The sequence below is a fragment of the Neopelma chrysocephalum genome, unplaced genomic scaffold, assembly GCF_003984885.1.
Source record: "Neopelma chrysocephalum unplaced genomic scaffold, ASM398488v2 Primary Assembly neopelma1_361, whole genome shotgun sequence".
NCBI classification, from domain to species: Eukaryota; Metazoa; Chordata; class Aves; order Passeriformes; family Pipridae; genus Neopelma; species Neopelma chrysocephalum.
Window position 1 is genome coordinate 359,105 of NW_020898025.1, and position 15,567 is coordinate 374,671.

The window sequence follows — 15,567 nt, forward strand, 5'->3', positions numbered from 1 at the left end:
CTCAGCTCTGCTGTAAGTGCTGTTTATTTTGGGGACACGTCACCAAGAGCTGCTTTTGTGCTTCAAGTGCCTCGTCCTCTGGGACATCCCTGAGCACCCGTGGGAAGGCAGGAATCCAGTTCAGATCCCATTCCAGTGTCCCTGCTCAGTGCGGCACCGGGATTTTTAGTTCTAAAACCAGTCCCAGGTGTTCAAGGGCTGCAGGGCAGGGGCCGAAGGGCTGGTTTGACAGAGATGGGACAGGGCAGCCTGAGAGCTGCCAGCACACGGGGCGATGGATCAGGGGCCAGAGGGGTCAGGTGAAGCCTCAGGAGAAGCCCCAAGCGGAACCCCAAGTGGAGCCTCAGGTGAGGACCTGGATGACGATACCGGAAGTCCGCTCGGGGCCGCGCCCCGCCCCGGTGAAGCGCCGCGGTGAATGCCGGGAAGGGCTCCGCTGGGAGCGGCGGTACCTGAGCGACTGAGGCAGCGCGGGGAACACCGCCCGCACCCTATTGCCCCGCCCCGGTGAGGTGTAGGGTCGCTACCTGCCGGTACCTCCCGGTACCTGCCGGTGCATCCCCGGCCCATCCCCGTTCCCCGGCGGGGCCGGCGCGGAGGGAACGCGGACACCCCGTTGCCGTGACAACCGCCGGCCCCGCTCTCCTCCAATCACCACGCCCGTTACTTTAGGAACGGAAGCAAGAGCCCAATCACAGGCGAGCTCTCAGAGCCGCCGCGGCTGGTTTAAGGTGGCTCGGCGGAGGAGCTTCGCGCATGCACCTTAAGGCGGCTGTAGCTGCGCCACCCGGACCCACCGCTGTCGCTGTGCCCAAGGCGCGCGGGAGGGACAGACCCCACCGGAGCAGGGCGGGGACCCCGCCTGTCCCTGCGGCTCTGGACCGGGGAGCTCCCCCGGAGCCCCGGGAGGGGCCCGCGGGGCCTCCCCGCCCCAACCGAGCGGCGGAACGCGGCTCCTTCCGCCCGGCCCGTCAGAGCTCTGCGCCCATTGGCTGGGCCGGGTCCCGCCCCCACGCGGCAGCCAATCCCCGCGCACAGCTGGGGCCCGGCCGTGGATTGACAGCGCTGGCGGCCAATCGGAGGAGCCGGGCGGGGACCGCCCGCGGCGCTGACCGGGACCCGGAGTTGTGGCCGGGGCCGGGGGCGGCGGGGGAAGGACGGGCCGCACCTGAGGGACAGGTGAGTGGCGGGGCCGTCCTGGAGTGCCCAGGACTCCGGAGGGTTCGGTGGGGAACAACCCGGGGCTGGGCTGGGTAGGGCGGCCCGGCCCGGGGGTGTGTGGGGACACCCCCTGCTCGGCCCGGGCTCTGCGCTGGGGGTTCGCTCACACCGTGAGGGGGGTTTGCCCCCCACCTCCCCTCACAGCGGGGTTTTTTTCCCTTTCCTGGCCGGGCTGAGGTGCTGCCCCTGTTCCCCCCGCGCTGGAGGCTCGGGGCGGGTTAAAGGCACCAGGGTGGGCTCAGGGGGGTTGCGGTGCCCAGCCCAGCACGGGGCGGTCCTGCTGCCTCACTTTCCAGGGTCCCGGGCTGGGATGCTCAGTCTGCACCATTCCCGGGGGTCTGATGGCCTGAGGACGTGTCACGGGTGGGGATCACCCCCTCTCTGTCTGTAAACCTGCATCTCCTTCCATAGCAGGCAGGGGTGATGCCGGTGCTCCCTGAGGGAGAAGGAGCCATCACGGTGTGCAGGGAGCTCAGACAGACTCTGTGTTTGCCAGACACTTACGATGAGTTTGACTCCGGGGAATTCCGGCTGCGAGGAATTCCGGCTCCCCACTGCTCACAGGGATTGCACTGGGATGACCTCTGGGAGCAGCTCTGTCATCCCCAGCACGTGGGGATGGGCTGACTCATGTGGTGCTGGTCCTCAACAAACCCCAGGGGTACAGGCAGGAGGAGAATGAAAAGCAGCTCTTGCAGGACTTCAGAGACTTTGTGGTGCTGTTAAATGCCAGCTGAGTGTGTCACCCCTGGGGCCCAGCCAGCTCAGAGCTCTTGTAAAGCCAAGTCTGTAGGAGTTTCTATCCAGGTTTGTAAGAAGACATTTAAAATCTGCTTTTTCTGGTATGAGTTTGTTTCCAGGGATTTTTTATGTGGCCTAACCTTCATTAGGATTTCACTGCAGGATTTTGGACCACTGATTTCATTTGATCTAATTCTTTTTTTTTTTTATTATTCTTTTTTTTTCCTTAGTGTCACCTTGGAGGAATATAACCCTGCTGCCCCACTGACTGGTGGAAATAGTGGCTCCTCTGCCCTTCTGCCTGTTCTATCCCAGTGTGGGCTGGTGGGGAAGGAAAGCACTGACAGGCTGCAGAGAATTTGTGCTTCACTGAACTAATTGTTGCTTGGCCAAGGAAACAGGATGGATGGGAAGGAGAGGTACCAAAAGCTGGTTCCAGTAAGGTCCACGTCTCGTCTTTAAAGAGAAGTTCCAGTATCAGAGAGGCTGAAAAGCAAACACTCCAAAGAACCAAAATGGAAGGAGGCAACAGCCCAAATCTGCAACTCCAGCAGCTGCCCTTGGCCACAGCAGCAGTTTCTGTGCAGCCACACACAGACTCCTTCTCCTACAAGGTCAGATTCCCACCCCAGTCCATCCCTAGAAGGCCCTGACTGTTGGATTGAGCTGATGATGCTGCTCTGTTTGGGTTACTTTTTGCAGAAAGTGCTCTGTCTTTGTATCTAAGCCACTTCTGGGTGTTCCATGCTGTGTATAGCGAGAGAAAGAAAGAGAAAGTCTGTGTCTGCAGAGCAGCCAAAGTGAAGGAAGGGCTGGCAGTTAAAAGATGTGGATGTCTGAAGGTGTTTAAGTGCAGTTGTTCTGCCAGGTTGTTCTGGTTTGCTGTGTATTGAAGGGGTTGAATTTCAGGTGGGTCAGCCCACAGCCCTGCAGAGCCTGCCCTTGGGATGGGATGTGTTCTCCAGCTGGGAACAGGGCTGTTCCCAGCTCAGTTTCCTCTGAATCTCTGGTTCTGAAGGTGCTCAGAAAACCTCAGCAAGAAAGGCTTTTTTTTTTTTTGCTGGACAAAGTACTCAGAGCCCACAGTCCTGGGTCCTTGTTGACCCAACTGCTGTTGACTTGTGGCTCTCACAGCCCAGAAAACTCTGATCCCACAATGACATCCTTGTGCCACCTTCACTGTGTGTGTGGGGAGATCTCCCAGGTGGTTTTGGGTGAGTCTTATTTTTGTACATCCCGATGAGGAGATTTTTGTTCCACTTGAGATCTGAAAGTTCTTGTTTTACTGTGCATGAGAAAATCAAGATTCGTACATTCACTGTGCAGGGAGGGATGTGAATGTGAGCTGGGTTATCCCAAATCAATCCAAGGGGGGACTGGACTGTATTTTGGAGACCAGCACTGAATGAACAGTGCTAAACACATCTGGTGAGATTTAGACAGTTGTTGGGAGCACACAAATGCTAAAAGGCCTGGCTTAGCCTCAGGCTCCTCACTCCTACTCCATGTTTCCTTTGTGACTCAACCTGCTTTACATCCTGTTTTATTTCAAATTCCACCTTTATAGATCGTGGGAATTATTGCTGAGCTGGGAATGCCAGTGCAGAAGGAGCTGGGAGTTTGCTGGGAGCTGTTACCAGTGACTTTTGGAATAACTGGTTCATATAAACAGCATAAAATCTGTGACAGTTGAGCTGTCTCATCAGATGGGCTGAATTACTGAGTGAACCAGCAGCTGTTACAAGTGGTGAAGAGCAAAATAGGTTCCTGATCCATACTGTGGAATTCCAGGGCAATAAACATCTTCATGAAAGGAGTTTTCTCAAAGGGAATGAGTGACAGGGTCATTGTGTTTGGCTTTATCTTCCTCCCCTCTGAGAAACTGCAAACTAATTGAAGTCTCTTGGAGAAAGTGGCTGTTAGGGGTTTTCACCTGAGTTCACAGCTTTGGAACTCAGGGACTTCTCTGGATTGTCCCAGATCAGCAGAACAGGAGGAAGATAAACAGATTTTATTGACAGGTGGATGTTGGACTGGATGAAAGGACCTTCAGAGGTCCTTTCCAACCCAAACTATGCTATGATTCAGGAACAGTTTTAAAAGTCTTTCTTCCAGAGTGTGCAAAAAAACCCTCCCAATCCCTTGGCTGAACTGAATGCCTGTTGTGTTCCCTTTGTTTTTACAGGAGAACTTGATTGGGGCATTACTGGCTATTTTTGGGCACCTTGTCAGCAGCATTGCACTCAACCTGCAGGTGAGTGTTCTGAAGCAAATATTCATCCTGCACTGAAAACATCCACCACGACCAACCTGCCTGGCTTTTGTTTGGTTCTCTTTTGCAGAAGTACAGCCACATCAGGCTGGCAGGCTCCAAAGACCCCAGGGCCTACTTCAAAACCAAGACCTGGTGGTGTGGGTTCCTCCTGCTGCTGCTGGGAGAACTGGGAGTGTTTTCCTCCTATGCCTTTGCTCCTCTCTCCCTGATTGTGCCACTCAGTGCAGTGTCTGTCATAGGTAAGGAGGAATCTGAGTGTGTTCCAGTGTCACATTCCTGGTTGATCCACAACTCACTGTTTCTCTTTCCTTTTTTTTTTTTTTATAGCTAGTGCAATCATAGGGATTATATTTATTAAAGAAAAATGGAAGCCCAAGGAATTTTTGAGTAAGTTCTACAATTCCTTTTCGGTTTTCCTCTCTGTTTACAAGCCATTCAACACACATAGCATGGCCTCTCCAGAATTATACTTTCATTATTTTATATTATTATTAGAGGGATGGCAAAGTCTCAATGGAAATAAAGGTGTCATCTCATCCACTGTTGGTTAAAGATGGATAATTTTTTTCAGACTTGTGCCAAATCACCTGAATCTCACAGATCTTAGAAATTCAAGGAATTGCAGGATGTGAGAATCCTGGCTCTGCAGGATGAAGCTGCAGCCCTAAATCTGAGGCACAGGGAAATCAGTGTTTGCAGAACTGGGGCATTCATCCCTGCGTTTCCTAGGAAAAGGGCAGGATAAGCCCCACATACAGATTTTAGCTCTGTTTGTTTAGCAGATCCTCTCTGGGATCAGCTGTTTGTCCCAGCTCCCACACACCCACTGCCCAGGGGGGTTGATGGCTCTGATATTTTGGAAGTGGGGCACTGAGTCACCCCCAGGAATGTTCAGGATGGTCAGGTGTGGTGTGAATTCCGTGCATCCACCCCAACTCCTTAACTCTGCCCTCTCTCTCCTGTCTCTCTGTCCTCTCCCTGGCTGCAAGGACGTTACGTCCTGTCCTTTGTAGGCTGTGGTTTGGCAGTTGTGGGCACTTACCTGCTGGTGACTTTTGGACCCAACAGCCACGAGAAGATGACAGCAGAGAACATCACCAGGCATTTAGTGAGCTGGCCATTCCTGCTCTACGTGGTAAGGTGGCCCAGGAAATGGGGGATGGTTTTTTGGGAGTTTCCTTTCAAGCATTATTTTTCCTTATGGTTGCTGCCAATATTCCTTGTGCTCACTGATGAACCTCTGGCAGCTTTTCCAGGTGTCAGGCACAAGCACAACTTAGAACTCTCCCATTCCTTCTCTGAATTATTCTGTTAGGACTTAAAAGATATTTAATTTGGAAGTTACTGGGCTTTTTTTACACTGACTTTCTCACTGGAGCTGTTACTTTCTCACTGAAAATCTTATGAAATCTGTCATTTTATATTTGAGAGGGGCTTGGCCATTAACTGAGACTTGTGCTTCAGGGATCACTTACAGAACCTCATTACAGAAAGCAGGCTGAGATCTCTGATGGGAATATTCAGTCAGAATTATTTGATCTGCTGCTTTACCATAAATATAATGTCTAAAGTGTCCCATGTTACCTGTTCTGCAAGAAGCCACTGAATATCTCATTTAACTGATTCTAAGATCATGCTAAATTTAATCTGTAATTGTGGGGGATCCCTATTTTCCTTTGATTTGCCCTATTGTGTAATTCCAATGTTTGTCTGGCTCAGAATCCCATTTACTGCCAACCCCATCTAATCTGCATTTTTAATACTCTCATTTCTGTCTTTTGTAGCTTGTGGAGATCATTGTTTTCTGCCTGCTGCTGTATTTTTACAAGGAGAAAAATGCAAACTACATTGTAGTTATTCTTCTGTTGGTGGCTTTGCTGGGTAAGTTGATATGGAGTTGTAAGATCTTTAAACAGTAAACTACAGTAAATTGAGGCATCTCTGGCATCTAGGGGATTATATTGACCTAATTAATGCCATAAAATGCACCAATCTGCTCCAGAACTGTTACTACAAATGCTGGATATCTTTGCAAATGACCTTTGAACAATTAAGGCTTATTTCCCATAAGGAGGAATAATCTACCAAGCACAGAAAGTGCAAGTTATTTATTTAATTTTCATTTTAATCAGTGCACACAAAGCACAGTATTCAGTGGATAAGGGGGGCTGGTCCAGTGGAGGAAAGAGAGGATTTGACCTACAAGAGTCTTCTTGGCTCTGGGAAGATTTGCTGTGAGGGTAAAGAAATGAGAAATACTCTGCCCTGCCAGTGTGTCCCTGTTGAAACTGGGAGAGACTCTGGGCTTGGAGTCAAATCTATCCCTAAAGTGTGCAGTGGGATCCTGCAGTGACTTTGGAAGGGCAGCATTTCACTGGTACCTTTCTCCACAATAATCTGGGTTTGTTTTTAAAGAAACTGTACTCAATTAAACTTTAAAAAGGGTGAATAAAGGCAGGCAGTGACTCAGTCTGACACACTTAAATCTGTGTCTCAGTCCTCAATGTTTGCTATTTATGCAGCTTCAGTGTCTTTTCTTTTACTCTTTTTTCTTTGTTGGTTTTCTTTTTTTTTTTTTTTTTTGAACTGTTTGGGGCTGGATTTCAGTCCCTGATACCTCAAAGGCTCTGTGAATTACAGACAAAGCAACTACACTCATTCTGAATGGCTTTTAAAAGAGGGAGAGGAAGGTTCTTTCTGATTCTTGCTTTGAAAACTTCCTCGGCTTTTATGAACCAAGCCAGAAGAAGATTTGTATCCTTCCATCATGTGACAGCACTTGGAGAAAAAACAGTAAATGCTCTGTAGACATGGGAATGGTGATACAGAAAGGTTCAGGGACTTGTTGAAGTTGTTGGGAATAAAACAGGCAGAGCTGGTGCTAAAAGGGGCAGTTTGCACCCCTCGTTTGGCCTGGAAAAGGGGGGGTCAGGTTTTTGTAGGTTGTTTGGAGCTTCCTGCCCGTGCTCCAGCTGAGTGTGGTGAACTTCCATGACCTTCCCCAGGTTCCATGACGGTGGTGACTGTGAAGGCTGTGGCAGGGATGATTGTTGTCTCCATCCAAGGGACCCTGCAGCTGGACTCCCCCATATTCTACATCATGTTGGTGTGTATGATTGCCACAGCCATCTACCAGGCCACGTAAGCCCTTCCCTCTTTGTGTGTCTGTCATTGTTCTGGTTTGGGCTGCTTGTTAACCCTTCCAAAAGGCTCTGATTAAAACTATCCATTCTCCTCTTCTGTGACCTGTCCTCAAATCCACCTCCCAGGAGCCTGGGATAATGGTGGGCTTTACTTTTTCCCTGCAGTGACACTGCCAAGTAGTTTTAATCCCAAATGTGGATATACATCATCCAAGCATTTGCAAAACAAGTTTAGGAATGAAATGGTGGTAAATCAGATCCAGTTATCTGTGCACTGGCTAAAATCAAAGTGTAGAATCAGTGTTGTTGACAATGTGTCTATTTTTAGCTTTTTTTCCCTTCCCCTTTGTACTTGCAATAACATGAAAACCCAGTAGCAGCAGGGATAAAAAGCTTCTCAAAATGTGAGTGGCCTTGAGGTCACTCATTCCAAGGGATGCTGCTGCTGCTTCTGCTTTAGTAAGAAAAATGATTAATTTTCTAAATCTCTGCATCACTTCTGCAAGGTGTTTCCAAAAAGAGTATCCCTGCAAATGAAGCTGTTGTTGTCTGTGACTGTGTTGCAGGTTTTTAGCTCAAGCCTCACAGCTCTATGACTCAGCTCAGATTGCCAGTGTTGGCTACATCCTGTCCACAGCAGCAGCCATCTCAGCAGGTAAGGGCACAAACCTTCCCAAAAGAAGGGCCAAAGATTTTGGAAAATAATCCTCACTCCCAGCTGAGGAAGGTGAATACTCAGCAAGATGATGACTTGTATTTCCTTGTCATCTTTGTTTGTTTTTTCCTTCAAAAAACATGAATTATCCCATTAGACCGTGTTAAAATTTTCTGTTAAGTGCTGTCACTTTATTAAAAATGCAGGGGATCTTTAGATTTGAGACTATTACTACTCATTCCATGCAGGGTGATGTGTGATCTCAGATGTGCAGTTCAGCAGGCAGCTCAATTTTCTCCTGGTTGAATTTTATCTAGATTTTGTTCAAATGTGCCACACAGTGTACAAACCTGTTTGCTTCCTCTGCTCAAAGGTGTTGGGATCTCTCCCCAATAGTCTTGTTATTGTATCCAGAGTGCAGCTGCTCAAAAGAGCTTTACAGGCTTTTTTTTCTTTCTGCATTTCTCCAGTTTCAGCCCTTGCCCAGGGTAGCAAAGCTTTGTCTGCAGGAACAAAGATGAGCATTTCCAAGCCCTGGGGCTCAGACCTGAGGAACAGCCTTTGTAAGGTTTTGTTCTCCTCACTTAAAAACACATGAGCAAAGCTGGGGGAAATAAACCCACAAAAAACCAAACCCCAGCACTCAAAAGAGTACATTTGTCTGGCAGTGCTGGATACTCTGGGTACAGAGTCATTTATTCCTCTGCTTGGAATAGAGGGCAATAACTTCCCCCATAAATTGCACAGTGCTTTTTAATGCTCCTCTGCAGTGTCATGAGAGACTCTGTCCTTGGATTTAGTTCCTCTCATGTCCCAGGTTCTCAGATCCATCAGCTTATTTACTTCAGTTAAAAATGCAAAGAGTAGGACCCAGAACATGTGTCCTGCTGACACCCAGGACACCAAGGATGTTTATCTTGAGAGGTTTGAACTGTATCTTATTGTTTGGGGTCAGGAGTTTGTATCCTGTTGCAGTTAGATCCAGTTACAGCAGTAGAGCTGTTTTGGGAGCGAAACTCTTTAAAAAGATTCCTCAATAATTTTGTGTTAAAACAGAAATCAGGCCATCTTTTTCTATTTCGAGATCATTAACAAAACAAAGGTGCTGACTATAAAAAATAGGGAGCTTTCCTGATGTGGTTTCTGGAGGGATTAGTGCTGCAGGTGTAACTGTAATGACTTATTTCCTTTTGAAGGAGCAACTTTTTACTTGGACTTCACGGGGGAAGATGTTCTCCATATATGTATGTTTGCACTGGGGTAAGTGCTTCAAATTTCCTTGAGAGAAAAGTGGACAGTATTGCTTCATGTGACTCAAACTTTATAAAAATACATCTCTATTTTAAAAATATGTCTCCACTGGAGGTACAAACTGTCTTGGAGGAGGACAGACTGCAAATACTTTCTCTGGCAGAGCTCAGTGTCGTGTCTGGGTGATGCTGGAAGCTCTAGAAAGATTGTATAAAACTCAATAATGCACAATTACAACATTAATCACTAAATCTTTTACTGGCTGTCCTGGAGATCAGCTCAGATGTTGGATCACATGGGCTGCTTTTCGAGCTACCTGCTCATGAATCTGGAAGAATTGTAGAATAACTAAAAGAAACCATCTCTGGGGAATCTGTTTGAGGTTTTGCACCTTCACTGAACTGTGACTGACTTCTGGAGTCTGGTTCTTGGGGCACGTAGATCAGCAGGACATTTCCTGTGTCTTGATGTAATTAGCTCTCCATAATCAGGGGACATTCTGAAATGGCTTTTAGATAAGGAAAGAAAAAAAAAACCACAATTGGGAGGTTATTGTTTTGAACTGCACCTTCCTCTGTGGACCCACTGGAAAAATCCAGATCAGTGGTTGTTACTGTGTTTACCTACGGGAAACCTTTCAAAGGTCAGGCTGCTAAATCCTGGAATTTCATCAAAGGAAACCAAATGTTGATATGCTGCCTTTCCCCTTCAGTTAGTCAAGGTTAATTCATTAATTAACATGAAAAATTTCCCTGTGTTTTGATAAAGAAAAGGGGAAATTGTGCTGAGTGCTGGGTGGGTTCCAGTGCTGGTGGAGGGGGCTCAGCTGGGACAGGGCTCTGGAATTCTGACTTTGCAGCTCTTGAACTTCAGCTCTGAATCCTCTGTGGAGCTCCAGGGTAGGCAACTTGCAATATTGTGTGCCCTCCCTTTTCTGTGATCTCAGTAGTGTTGTTCTTCTCCCTCAGGTGCCTCATAGCATTCCTGGGTGTCTTCCTGATCACAAGAAACAGGAAGAAGCCTGTGCCCTTTGAACCATACATATCCATGGATGCCATGCCAGGTAACAGGAAAAATCCAGGGGCTCCTCACTCTTTGGGAGTGTTGGGTGCCCAGTGAGAGCTCAGGCTCTGGGCTCTGTTCAGTGTCAGAGGGATCAGAGAGTTGTGGTGTTTTCTGTGGTTTTCCTTCTGGATTTTTTGTGCCTTGTGAAGGGTTTGTGCATGTTTTGCACAGAGCAGACAGGAGATGATGATGTGCCACTTGGATGCCACTGGCACCAGGGGATGATGTGCTGTCCTGTCAGAACAGCCTTGTCCAGTTGGCTTCCCCCATAAATTGCACAGTGCTTTTTAATGCTCCTCTGCAGTGTCATGAGAGACTCTGTCCTTGGATTTAGTTCCTCTCATGTCCCAGGTTCTCAGATCCATCAGCTTATTTACTTCAGTTAAAAATGCAAAGAGTAGGACCCAGAACATGTGTCCTGCTGACACCCAGGACACCAAGGATATTTATCTTGAGAGGTTTTTTTATCTCTCCTGGAAGATTTAACTATTTTTGAGCATATGCTTGGGATTGGGCTTGGTCCAGCAGGAAGAGCTGATTATTGGGGAAGGCTGAGATACTGCAAGAGGCAGAGGCCAGGGGGAGCAGGAATTTCCTTTGGGAAGCACAGCTAAACTCTCTGGTGAGCTGTATGAGGGATATGCAGCACTTGATGGATAACTGACTGCCATCCCTCATTCCCTTGGAGCTCATTTCCCCATTAGCTGCTCCAGTGCTGAGCACAAAACCATCCTGTCTTTCATTTAACACTCGAGGAACTGATGAGCTGGAAAACAGGGAGACTTGATAATTCCCTGACTTAACAGAGCACAGGAAAGATGCATTTTTATCCCTAAGCATTTAACCTCTGCTCTCTCCAGGCATGCAGAACATGCATGACAAAGGGATTGCAGTCCAGCCTGACCTCAAAGCTTCCTTTTCCTATGGAGCCCTGGAGAACAACGACAACATGCCTGAGATTTACACCCCAGCCACGCTGCCCATCGTGCAGGAGCAACACGGTTCCAAAGGAGTCTCTGCCCCACCCTACCGGGTGCTGGAGCACAGCAAAAAGGAGTGAGTGACCTTAAAGGACTGATTTGAATCCTCAGAAGTCTGACCTTTTATTTATTTACCCATTAAAATACAAGCAAGTGTAAAGCCAACCTTGACAGAGCTGAAAGCTCGTCTCCAGCTGAACTTTCGAGGCTGATTATTAAAATAAGCAACTCTTTATAGCTGTGAAGTTGAAAGCAAGGAGTAAATCCCAGTTCTGCATGGAATTGTGCTGCCTGGAAGTGTGAAATGGGGAGTGCAGCATCATGGAATTGATGAGAGAGCAGATGCTGTGGGAAGAGAAGTGACTGTGCAATTTTTAGTCCTGCTGGGAGTGGGTTTATCTCCAGCCAGAAGTTTTCGGGAGTGGCTCACACAGAGAGAGAGAGAGAGAGAGAGAGAGAGAGAGAGAAGAGCAGGATTTAATCTTTCATTTATAGAGACTGTGATGGATTTGCAGGAAGGCTGTAAATCCTCTCGTGTCTGGTGTGACCACTGACTTACTTAACACGGCAATAAATGGAATTGTTTTTGAGCACCAACACTGGAACTCACCGTGGTTTTAGAGCAGCAGAACTGCTCAGAGTGAACAAGCTGCTTGATTCCTTCAAACCACGGATTTTTGGGCACTTCCTGTACAACTGTTCTCTGGCTGGTGTTGAACACGAGCACTGAGGATGTGAGTTGTTTTTAGAGCACCACTGGATTATGTGTCGGCTTAGAACAAAGATTATTTGCCAGTTTTCTGTTCCACGGCAGGAGCTTCGAGTTGGATTAACTGGTGCAGAGGGAACACTGTGAGGTACAAGGGCGAGGAGAAATGAGGATAATGTGACTGGATCTGGTGGGGAATTTTTATATAATTTTTGATGATGTCTTAATTATTTATCACGTTTATTTTTGTTCTGCTTGAGGCAGCGTGTCCAACTTCAGTGGTCCCAAATCCTTACAGGTGTTGACATTCCTTAGTTCAAAAGCTCAGTCTAGGTCTTATAAACTGGGATCCTCCCCCCCTTTTCTTTTTTTCCTCTTTTAAAAAAAGGAAAAAAACACTTGTCTACTCTTATGGATGACCTAAGGAGAAAAGAGAGGTGTGCACAGGACTGTAACAATAACTGAGCTTTGTGTACTTGTGATATTTATCTTTCCAGCTTCCAACAGATGGCCAGGAGCTGATATGGAGGGAGAATAGACAGGAGGGGGGAGAAGGGGGACTTGTCAAATGAAAAAGGACAAAGTACAACGTTTACTGGTATAGGCAAGTTATCCTGGCACTTTGGTATCCTTGTCCTCTCTAAAAGTTGTTTGTTTTTTTTCTGGGAAACTCAATTTTAGGTCTATTTGGTGTGTCTTGGGCTGTAAGCACAGTGAAGTGTCTCCAGGACCTTGGAACACTGTATTTGAAAGGAATTGTGCATTTTTTAAGTGGTTACTCTAATACCAAAGGGTTTGGGAGGATCCCGGACTTGGGACAGTTTCTTTCTGCCTTTATTTATTTTTATGTCTTAAATTGACTCGTGGCCAGTTTCTGTTCCCACTGCCAAAAATCCCCTGCAACTCCACTGACTTGTACACAGTTATTCCAGGTTCTTGCTGTTGTGTAGGATAACAGAACCCTTCTTTTGCACAGATTTGCCTTGTCAGCTCTGAAGACTAAATTAACCTGGACATACTTTTGCTCTGGCATTTTTGTGCAGCTTAGAAGAATTAAAACCTTCCCCCCTGCACAGAGGAGGTGCCCAGGGGCTGCACCTGGGTGAAGTTTCTTCACCAGCCTGACAATTCAGATCTTATTAGTGGCATCCCCTACACTGCAACCTTATGAAACCTGGAGAAATAACAGCTTTTCTTTTCCCCTCAATCCTTTTCTGTGTTTAAGCAAGATCAGGATGTTGATGGGCTGCTGCTGCCAGAGCATTCATTCATTCATTCATCTGGCTGGAGCTGCAGTGACACTGATTTACTGCCTTTGGATCCTGGGAATCAATGGTGAATTTATGGGCAGCTTTTGTTCATTAACAATGCCAAATGAAGTCATGCAGGGAGGCTGAATGGGAAGGGCACAGAAATGCTGCTTTTCCTTATCTCTTCCCTTTTAATCAACCAGGCAGTGGCTGTTTTGACCTATTAGTTCTGCCACCACAGAACACAGTTTGAAAACAGGCTGTGCTAAACCACTGACAGCTACAAACAGCTTTAACGTGGCAATATTCTCTGTGTTTAATTATTACAGATGCTGCTGTGGTATAAAATCATTCATCAGAAGGGCCTAAATGTTTTGCTGTTGACATCTGCCTCAGGATGGTCCTGTGTGTAACAGAACGTGGTTTCTCAGTATTTAAAAAGGGCAGGTGACCAAGCACAGACTTTGCAGCAATAAATTATTGCTTTGGGTTTTTTTTTTCTCTTCATCACAGGCCCTGACATCCTGAGAGTGCTCTGCCAGGGGACACAGCTGCTCTGCCTGGCTTGTGCTTCTCCTGCAAGCTGCTCTCTGGCCTGAATCAGGGATTTCTTTTTCTGTAAACTCCCCAATTTCCCCAGCCCTGACTGACTCCTGACCTTCCTCTCTGCACAGAGCCCTCAGGTGTGTCAGCACTTCTGCTCTGAGTGAAATTTCCTCCAGCCATAACTTGAGCTTCTGTGTCATTGTGTGGTTTTGGCCCTTTTCTTTCAAAGATTCCAAAGGCAAGAGTCTTGCTCCAAAGCTTTACATAACCATGTTTTATTTACACAGTCTCTGTGTGTTCAAATAATTCTGCTTAATAATGACAGTTCCCTTTACCTGCAGCCACAGGGAAAAACTCCCTTTATCAGCCTTTGGAAACTTCCTGACAAAGGACTCCAGGGGAGGTGGTATCTGTTTCTACAGCACATAAATCACAATATTTTTGATTCTCCTGCCACATCAGTAGAGCCTGAGGTGTTCCTTGGGCCACTGGCCTCAACTCCAGGCACTGAGGGGAGGGGTTGCATTGTGGGACTGATGGATTGCACCTCACTCCTGTTTGCTGCTGGTGTTCAACACTTGAATTTTAAAATGGGGGGGGGTTGGTTTTTTTTTTTTTTGTATTATTTACTTCCCCCTTTCTTGCTTTTTCTCCCAGGCTTCCAAAAAATTTTATTTTCTGCTCTCTAGCCCAGTCTCACAGCTGAGAAGGCACAAGCAGGGCCCTGAGAGGCCAAGGATCTTATTTAAACCTGACTTGTAGGACTCCTGTGCTCCTTCTGACAGTGGCAGGGGAGAGCTCAGGATTGAATTAAACTCCTCACCTCCCTTCTGGTTTAGAGAAGCTGAAACAGGGAAGGGATTTGTACCTTCAGGTCTGAACTTTCTACAGAGTATTTGTTAGTCTGAGGTGACAATGGCCATGCCCAGGATTGCAGCAAATATTTACAGGGAGGTTTAAAGGAGAGTGAAAAATAATATAACTGGGGCACAGCACATTTTAACAGCCCTGCAGTGTGACCCCCAGGGAGGCAGGGCCCTGCTCACAGCACAGCACCCACAGATTCCCAAAGCTGAAGGATTTTTCAGCACCAGGAGCTGTTTCCTTCCCTAAACTGTGGAACAGCTCCTTGGCTTCTATCTCTGGCTTCTTCATCCAATGTGAACTGACATCTCTTTGCCTCCACACTGTGTGGCTTCTTAATGCACCAGAGCACTTAATACACTCTCAGTGTGTATTTTTTGTGTAATTTAATGCTGTGCAGCACAGCTCCTGTGCTGGCTGAATGTATAAAATGACCTGCCTTTAATGTTGTCTCATTCACATAAAAATGTGTAAATAAATCAAGCTTTACAGTATTGCACTATCAGGATAACTGCTTCATTTTTCACAAGCAATGTTGCATGTCTATTTAATTCTGTTTGTCTTTTAGGCAAGGCCTTTGGAAATGAAACTTTAAATAAAAAGATTGTGGTAAAATGAAACTTTGAATAAAAGGTTGTGGTAAAACCGACAGAATTCTGGCTTGTTCCATGCTCTGGGAATAGCTTTAATTGGCCCTAAATGTCTTGAGAGAAGTTAAGGCAGAATTTATTTTACTGAAATGTGTATTGAAAGGCCTGTCTGTTTTTTAACAAGACACTCGTAAATGAAATGCAGATTGATGTGTTTTGGGGCTGCAGCTTTACATGAGTGTCCAAGTATTTGGTGTCAGCTGTAGGAATTGGGCAA

The 15,567-nt window shown here is 46.9% G+C and overlaps 1 protein-coding gene across 1 annotated transcript; it reads left to right on the forward strand.

Moving 5' to 3' along the window:
* Positions 1–2,191: 2,191 nt before the first annotated feature.
* Positions 2,192–15,345, forward strand: NIPAL3 (NIPA like domain containing 3). The gene is made up of 11 exons (XM_027705892.1): positions 2,192–2,576; positions 4,148–4,216; positions 4,305–4,476; positions 4,565–4,624; positions 5,227–5,372; positions 6,022–6,118; positions 7,243–7,378; positions 7,947–8,035; positions 9,232–9,295; positions 10,255–10,349; positions 11,212–15,345. Exons 1-11 carry the CDS (start codon positions 2,478–2,480, stop codon positions 11,409–11,411), a joined length of 1,227 nt encoding a protein of 408 aa, XP_027561693.1. The 5' UTR covers positions 2,192–2,477; the 3' UTR covers positions 11,412–15,345.
* Positions 15,346–15,567: the final 222 nt, after the last annotated feature.